The sequence below is a fragment of the Thunnus albacares genome, chromosome 20 (genome assembly GCF_914725855.1).
Source record: "Thunnus albacares chromosome 20, fThuAlb1.1, whole genome shotgun sequence".
Lineage (NCBI taxonomy): Eukaryota > Metazoa > Chordata > Actinopteri > Scombriformes > Scombridae > Thunnus > Thunnus albacares.
The window spans coordinates 28,240,712-28,250,711 of record NC_058125.1 but is presented as its reverse complement, the minus strand read 5'-3'; the positions used below and the strand labels follow the sequence as shown (position 1 = coordinate 28,250,711).

Genomic DNA, 10,000 nt, shown 5'->3' with positions numbered 1-10,000 from the left:
CTACCGGCGGGTTATCGGCGGGGAGTCGCTCTGTGAGAACCGGAGAGCCGAGAAGGTCAAGCTAATGCTACCGTTAGCATCACCTGTGGGTCAGACTCCGTTTAAAACTGTGAGAATTTAGCGCTTCATCGCTTCTTATCAGACAGATTTCGCTGTCAGATAATAAGTGAATACAGCAAAGTGTTTATGAGGAGCTGCTGGTCCGTCCGGCTCACATCTAATAACCCTAAAACATTTATTACAACATTAATCTAACTTTCACAGTTATTACCTGGCTGTGCTCCAGCGCGAGCTAACAGACTGTTGATGCTGCATTTATTCACCGAGTCTGTGAGTCAGTGTCGTTTCTGCCTCTGTATCGTGTCTGTGTCTGTAGTATGTCTGTAGTATGTCTGTAGTATATCTGTAGTATGTCAGTGGTATACTAGTAATGTGTCTGTAGTATGTCTGTAGTATGTCAGTGGTATACTAGTAATGTGTCTGTAGTATGTCTGTAGTATGTCAGTGGTATATCAGTAGTATGTCAGTGGTATACTAGTAATGTGTCTGTAGTATGTCAGTGGTATACTAGTAATGTGTCTGTGGTATGTCTGTAGTATGTCAGTGGTATACTAGTAATGTGTCTGTAGTATGTCTGTAGTATGTCAGTGGTATATCAGTAGTATGTCTGTAGTATGTCAGTGGTATATCAGTAGTATGTCAGTGGTATACTAGTAATGTGTCTGTAGTATGTCAGTGGTATACTAGTAATGTGTCTGTGGTATGTCAGTGGTATATCAGTAGTATGTCTGTAGTATGTCTGTAGTATGTCAGTGGTATACTAGTAATGTGTCTGTAGTATGTCTGTAGTATGTCAGTGGTATACTAGTAATGTGTCTGTAGTATGTCTGTAGTATGTCAGTGGTATATCAGTAGTATGTCTGTAGTATGTCAGTGGTATATCAGTAGTATGTCAGTGGTATACTAGTAATGTGTCTGTAGTATGTCTGTAGTATGTCAGTGGTATATCAGTAGTATGTCTGTAGTATGTCAGTGGTATACTAGTAATGTGTCTGTAGTATGTCGGTAGTATGTCAGTGGTATATCAGTAGTGTGTCAATAGTATGTCAGTAGTGTGTCAGTTGTATATCAGTAGTGTATCAGTTGTGTGTCTGTAGTATATCAGTAGCGTGTCAGTAGTATGTCAGTAGTGTGTCTGTAGTGTATCAGTAATGTGTCAGTAGTATATCAATAGAGTGTCAGTAGTATATCAGTAGTGTGTCAGTAGCGTGTCAGTAGTGTCAGTAGTATATCAGTAGTGTGTCAGTAGTGTCAGTAGTATATCAGTAGAGTGTCAGTAGCGTGTCAGTAGAGTGTCAGTAGTATATCAGTAGCGTGTCAGTAGTATATCAGTAGTATGTCAGTAGTGTGTCAGTAGTATATCAGTAGTGTGTCAGTAGTGTCAGTAGTGTCAGTAGTATATCAGTAGTGTGTCAGTAGTGTCAGTAGTATATCAGTAGCGTGTCAGTAGTATATCAGTAGTGTGTCAGTAGTGTCAGTAATATATCAGTAGAGTGTCAGTAGTGTCAGTAGTATATCAGTAGCGTGTCAGTAGCATGTCAGCAGTATATCAGTAGCGTGTCAGTAGCGTGTCAGTAGAGTGTCAGTAGAGTGTCAGTAGCGTGTCAGTAGAGTGTCAGTAGTATATCAGTAGTGTGTCAGTAGCGTGTCAGTAGAGTGTCAGTAGTATATCAGTAGAGTGTCAGTAGTATATCAGTAGAGTGTCAGTAGCGTGTCAGTAGCGTGTCAGTAGTATATCAGTAGTGTGTCAGTAGCGTGTCAGTAGTATATCAGTAGAGTGTCAGTAGTGTCAGTAGTATATCAGTAGCGTGTCAGTAGCATGTCAGTAGTGTGTCAGTAGTGTCAGTAGTATATCAGTAGAGTGTCAGTAGCGTGTCAGTAGTGTCAGTAGCGTGTCAGTAGTGTGTCAGTAGTGTCAGTAGTGTCAGTAGTGTGTCAGTAGAGTGTCAGTAGTATATCAGTAGAGTGTCAGTAGTGTCAGTAGTATATCAGTAGCGTGTCAGTAGCGTGTCAGTAGCGTGTCAGTACTGTGTCAGTAGCGTGTCAGTACTGTGTCAGTAGCGTGTCAGTAGTGTGTCAGTAGAGTGTCAGTAGTGTGTCAGTAGTGTCAGTAGCGTGTCAGTAGTGTCAGTAGAGTGTCAGTACTGTGTCAGTAGTGTCAGTAGCGTGTCAGTGGCGTGTCAGTAGTGTGTCAGTAGTGCCAGTAGAGTGTCAGTAGTGTCAGTAGTGTCAGTAGTATATCAGTAGAGTGTCAGTAGCGTGTCAGTAGTATATCAGTAGAGTGTCAGTAGTGTCAGTAGAGTGTCAGTAGTGTGTCAGTAGTGTTAGTAGCGTGTCAGTAGTGTGTCAGTAGAGTGTCAGTAGTGCATCAGTAGAGTGTCAGTAGTGTCAGTAGTGTCAGTAGTATATCAGTAGAGTGTCAGTAGTATATCAGTAGAGTGTCAGTAGTGTCAGTAGTATATCAGTAGAGTGTCAGTAGTATATCAGTAGTGTATCAGTAGCGTGTCAGTAGTGCCAGTAGAGTGTCAGTAGTGTCAGTAGTGTCAGTAGTATATCAGTAGAGTGTCAGTAGCGTGTCAGTAGTATATCAGTAGAGTGTCAGTAGTGTCAGTAGTGTGTCAGTAGTGTCAGTAGAGTGTCAGTAGTGTGTCAGTAGTGTTAGTAGCGTGTCAGTAGTGTGTCAGTAGAGTGTCAGTAGTGCATCAGTAGAGTGTCAGTAGTGTCAGTAGTGTCAGTAGTATATCAGTAGAGTGTCAGTAGTATATCAGTAGAGTGTCAGTAGTGTCAGTAGTATATCAGTAGTGTATCAGTAGCGTGTCAGTAGTGTCAGTAGTATATCAGTAGCGTGTCAGTAGCGTGTCAGTACTGTGTCAGTAGCGTGTCAGTAGTGTGTCAGTGGCGTGTCAGTAGAGTGTCAGTAGTGTGTCAGTAGTGTCAGTAGCGTGTCAGTAGTGTCAGTAGAGTGTCAGTACTGTGTCAGTAGTGTCAGTAGCGTGTCAGTGGCGTGTCAGTAGAGTGTCAGGAGTGTCAGTAGTGTGTCAGTAGTGCCAGTAGAGTGTCAGTAGTGTCAGTAGTGTCAGTAGTATATCAGTAGAGTGTCAGTAGCGTGTCAGTAGTATATCAGTAGAGTGTCAGTAGTGTCAGTAGTGTCAGTAGTGTGTCAGTAGTGTCAGTAGTGTGTCAGTAGTGTTAGTAGCGTGTCAGTAGTGTGTCAGTAGAGTGTCAGTAGTGCATCAGTAGAGTGTCAGTAGTGTCAGTAGTGTCAGTAGTATATCAGTAGAGTGTCAGTAGTATATCAGTAGAGTGTCAGTAGTGTCAGTAGTATATCAGTAGAGTGTCAGTAGTGTCAGTAGTATATCAGTAGTGTATCAGTAGCGTGTCAGTAGTGTCAGTAGTATATCAGTAGAGTGTCAGTAGTGTCAGTAGTATATCAGTAGAGTGTCAGTAGTGTGTCAGTAGAGTGTCAGTAGTGTGTCAGTAGAGTGTCAGTAGTGTCAGTAGTATATCAGTAGAGTGTCAGTAGAGTGTCAGTAGAGTGTCAGTAGTGTGTCAGTAGAGTCAGTAGTGTATCAGTAGAGTGTCAGTAGTGTCAGTAGAGTGTCAGTAGTGTCAGTAGTGTCAGTAGTGTCAGTAGTATATCAGTAGTGTGTCAGTAGTGTCAGTAGTATATCAGTAGTATCAGTAGTATATCAGTAGCGTGTCAGTAGTGTCAGTAGTACATCAGTAGAGTGTCAGTAGTGTCAGTAGAGTGTCAGTAGAGTGTCAGTAGCGTGTCAGTAGCGTATCAGTAGCGTGTCAGTAGCGTCAGTAGCGTGTCAGTACTGTCAGTAGTGTCAGTAGTGTCAGTAGTAACGGCTCCGGCTGCTATTTTGCAGTGATTCTTCCACCATGGTGCTTCGGGAGCTTCCAGCAGACAACATGACTCGTCCTCTGGGCAGGAACGAGGTGCTCGGCCTGCTGTTCCGTCTCACCGTGTTCGGCGCCGTCACCTACTTCACCATCAAGTGGATGGTGGACGCCATCGACCCCACCAGGAAGCAGAAGCTGGAGGCGCAGAAACAGGTCAGTGATGTAGGGATCGCTGTTCATTATCAATTCATCTGTTGATTAGTTTCTGGGTTGATCAATTAGTTGTTTGGTTCATATAATGGTGGAACATGTGGATCAATGTTTCCAGGATGATGTCATCGGTTTACTGTCAGAGACGAAATATTCACTTTTAAAAGCTGCAATCAGACAATCAGGACTCTTTCTCTGTAAAAATGACTCAGAACGATTAATTGATTATCAGACTAGTCAGCAATTCATTTAATAGTGGAACTAATTGATTAATTAAAAAAAATAATTTTTAAAAGATTAACTAATCATTGCAGCAGGAAATGATTACCACAACTATCAATAATGAAGTCAAACACACAAATAACCATTATTTCCATTATTGATTGATTTGCTAATTATATTCTTGATTAACTGATTGGTTGATTGATTGATTCCAAGATAATTGATCATGTTTCTGTGTCTCAGGCTGAGAAGTTGATGCGTCAGATTGGTGTTAAAAACGTGAAGCTGTCAGAGTACGAGATGAGTATCGCTGCTCACCTGGTCGACCCGCTGACCATGCAGGTACACACACACACATATACACACATATACACACACACACATATACACACATATACACACACACGTTAAACACACAGTATACACACACATATACACACACACACACATATACACACACACACATATACACACACACGTTAAACACACAGTATACACACACACATATATACACATATACACACACACATATACACACATATACACACACACACATATACACACATATACACACACACACATATACACACATATACACACATATACACACACACACATATACACACATATACACACACACACATATACACACATATACACACATATACACACACACACATATACACACATATACACACACACACATATACACACATATACACACATATACACACATATACACACACACACATATACACACACACGTTAAACACACAGTATACACACACACATATATACACATATACACACACACACATATACACACATATACACACACACACATATACACACATATACACACACACACATATACACACATATACACACATATACACACATATACACACACACGTTAAACACACAGTATACACACACACATATATACACATATACACACACACACATATACACACATATACACACACACACATATACACACATATACACACATATACACACACACACATATACACACATATACACACATATACACAAACATATACACACACACACATATACACACATATACACACACACGTTAAACACACAGTATACACACACATATACACACACACACATATACACACATATACACACACACACATATACACACACACGTTAAACACACAGTATACACACACACATATATACACATATACACACACACACACATTATACACACACACATTACACACACGTTATACACACACACACATTATACACACACACATTATACACACACACACGTTATACACACACACACACATTACACACACGTTATACACACACACGTTATACACACACACACATTATACACACACACGTTGTACACACACACATTATACACACACATTATACACACGTTATACACACACACACATTATATACACATTATACACACACACACATATACACAAACATATACACACACACACATATACACACATATACACACACACGTTAAACACACAGTATACACACACATATACACACACACACATATACACACATATACACACACACACATATACACACACACGTTAAACACACAGTATACACACACACATATATACACATATACACACACACACACATTATACACACACACATTACACACACGTTATACACACACACACATTATACACACACACATTATACACACACACACGTTATACACACACACACACATTACACACACGTTATACACACACACGTTATACACACACACACATTATACACACACACGTTGTACACACACACATTATACACACACATTATACACACGTTATACACACACACACATTATATACACATTATACACACACACACATTATACACACGTTATACACACACACACATTATACACACATTATACACACATTATACACACATTTGTATAACGTGTGTATAACGTGTGCGTGTGTGTAGATCACCTGGAGGGACATCGCAGGTCTGGATGAGGTCATCACTGAGCTGAAGGAGACGGTCATCTTACCCGTCCAGAAGAGACACCTGTTCCAGGGATCCAGACTGCTGCAGCCTCCCAAAGGTCAGTCAGTCGATCAGCTGATCATCAATCAATTACACTTAGCGGCCGTTTTATTAGAACTCTTGTTATTAGCGGGTCGGACCCGTTTGCCTTCAGGACCGCCGTAGATACAACAAGGTGCTGGAAACGTTCTTCAGAGGTTCTGGTCCACGTGGACGTGATGTCATCACGCAGCTGCTCTGCTGGACTGGGATCAGCTGACTGGAGGCGTCTCACATTCAGCCAACGAGCTCTGTGACGTAGCGCGTTATCCATCAGAGGATGGTCACATGGTCAGCAGCAGTACTCAGGGAGGCTGCGGCGTTTAAACGATGCTCAGCTGGTACTCAGTGGAAAATATCCCCCGAACCATTAAAGCCCACCAGTGGAAAATATCCCCCGAACCATTAAAGCCCACCAGTGGAAAATATCCCCCGAACCATTAAAGCCCACCAGTGTCCTCCTGTCTGCTTCCTGTTGTCAGCTCACAGGAGCGGCGCCGGGTCTGGACCTGAGATGCTCGTCTGCATACTTCCACTGATACGACTGGTTATTTGACTTCCTGTTGCCTTTCTATCAGCGGAAACCAGTCCGGCCATTAACAGCCACGTGCACGCTCATGTTCAGACTAGAGGCAGCCACGTGCACGCTCATGTTCAGACTAGACGCAGCCACGTGCACGTACATGTTCAGACTAGACGCAGCCACGTGCACGCTCATGTTCAGACTAGAGGCAGCCACGTGCACGCTCATGTTCAGACTAGACGCAGCCACGTGCACGCTCATGTTCAGACTAGAGGCAGCCACGTGCACGCTCATGTTCAGACTAGACGCAGCCACGTGCACGCTCATGTTCAGACTAGACGCAGCCACGTGCACGCTCATGTTCAGACTGTACCTGGAGGAAACAGGAGTACAGACCATAATCCTACTCTGTTGTCATGGTAACAGGTGTGCTGCTGTATGGGCCGCCGGGCTGCGGTAAAACACTGATCGCCAAGGCGACGGCCAAAGAGGCGGGGTTTCGCTTCATCAACCTGCAGCCGAGCACGCTGACCGACAAGTGGTACGGAGAGTCTCAGAAGCTCGCCGCCGCCGTGTTCTCATTGGCTGTTAAACTGCAGCCGTCAATCATCTTCATCGACGAGATTGGTATGCACGCACACATACACACACATTATACACACACACACACTCATTATACACACACACACATTATACACATACACACTCATTATACACACACATTATACACACACACACTCATACACACACACACTCATTATACACACACACACTCATTATACACACACACACATTATATACACACACACACACACACACACACACACATTATACACATACACACTCATTATACACACTCATTATACACACACATTATACACACACACACACATACACACACACACTCATTATACACACACACACTCATTATACACACACACTCATTATACACACACATTATATACACACACATTATACACACACACATTATACACACACACACACATTATACACACACACATATTATACACACACACATTATACACACACACACACATTATACACACACACATATTATACACACACACATTATACACACACACTCACACACACATTATACACACACACACACATTATATACACACACATTATACACACACACACACACATTATACACACACACACACACACATTATACACACACACACACACACACACACACACACTCATTATACACACACACATTATACACACACACACACACATTATACACACACACACACACACACACTCATTATACACACACACATTATACACACACACATTATACACACACACACACTCATTATACACGCACACACACATTACACACACACACATTATACACATACTCATTATACACACACACACACACACACATATTATACACACACATATTATACACACACACACACACATTATACACACACACATATTATACACACACACATTATACACACACACTCACACACACACATTATACACACACACACACACATTATACACACACACACACACACACTCATTATACACACACACATTATACACACACACACACACATTATACACACACACACACACACTCATTATACACACACACATTATACACACACACATTATACACACACACACACACATTATACACACACACACACACACACACTCATTATACACACACACATTATACACACACACACACTCATTATACACACACACACACATTACACACACACACATTATACACACACTCATTATACACACACACACACACTCAATATACACACACACACACATTATACACACACACACACTCATTATACACACACACTCAATATACACACACACACATTATACACGCACACACACTCATTATACAAACACACTCATTATACACACACACACTTAGTATACACACACTCATTATACACACACACACACACACATTACACACACACTCATTATACACACACACACACTCATTACACACACACTCATTATACACACACACACTTAGTATACATACACTCATTATACACACACACACACACACACACATTACACACACATTATACACACACACTCACTCATACACACACACACTCATTATACACACACACATTATACACACACTCATTATACACACACATTATACACACACATTATACACACACACATTATACACACTCATACACACACTCATTATACACACTTATATACACACACACACTCATTACACACACACACTCATACACACACACACATTACACACACACACACACATTATATACACACACACACTTATACACACACACACTCATTACACACACACACTCATACACACACACACATTACACACACACACATTATACACACACACACACTTATACACACACACACTTATACACACACACACTCATTATACACACACACACACACTTATACACACACACTCATTACACACACACACTCATACATACACACACACACACATTACACACACACACACATTATACACACACACACACTTATACACACACACACTCATTACACACACACTCATTACACACACACACTTATACACACACACACTCATACACACACACACTCATACACACACACATTATACACACACACATATTATACACACACACATACACACACACACACATTATACACACACACTCACACACACATTATATACACACACACACATTATACACACACACACACACATTATACACACACACACACACATATTATACACACACACATTATACACACACACACACTCATTATACACACACACACACACTCAATATACACACACACACACATTATACACACACACACACTCAATATACACACACACACATTATACACACACACTCACACTCAATATACACACACACACATTATACACGCACACACACTCATTATACACACACACACTCATTACACACACACACTTAGTATACACACACTCATTATACACACACACTCATTATA

At 41.3% G+C, this 10,000-nt stretch overlaps 1 protein-coding gene across 1 annotated transcript in view; it reads left to right on the top strand.

The window, feature by feature from the left end:
* The window catches only part of atad1b (ATPase family AAA domain containing 1b), a 47,659-nt gene that overhangs the window by 209 nt on the left and 37,450 nt on the right, over positions 1-10,000 (top strand). Inside the window, exons 2-5 of the mRNA XM_044338522.1 lie at positions 3,936-4,122; positions 4,585-4,683; positions 6,331-6,451; positions 7,382-7,582. Coding sequence (XP_044194457.1) covers positions 3,949-4,122; positions 4,585-4,683; positions 6,331-6,451; positions 7,382-7,582 — 595 coding nt within the window. The 5' untranslated portion in view covers positions 3,936-3,948. The remainder of the gene's footprint in view (positions 1-3,935; positions 4,123-4,584; positions 4,684-6,330; positions 6,452-7,381; positions 7,583-10,000) is intronic.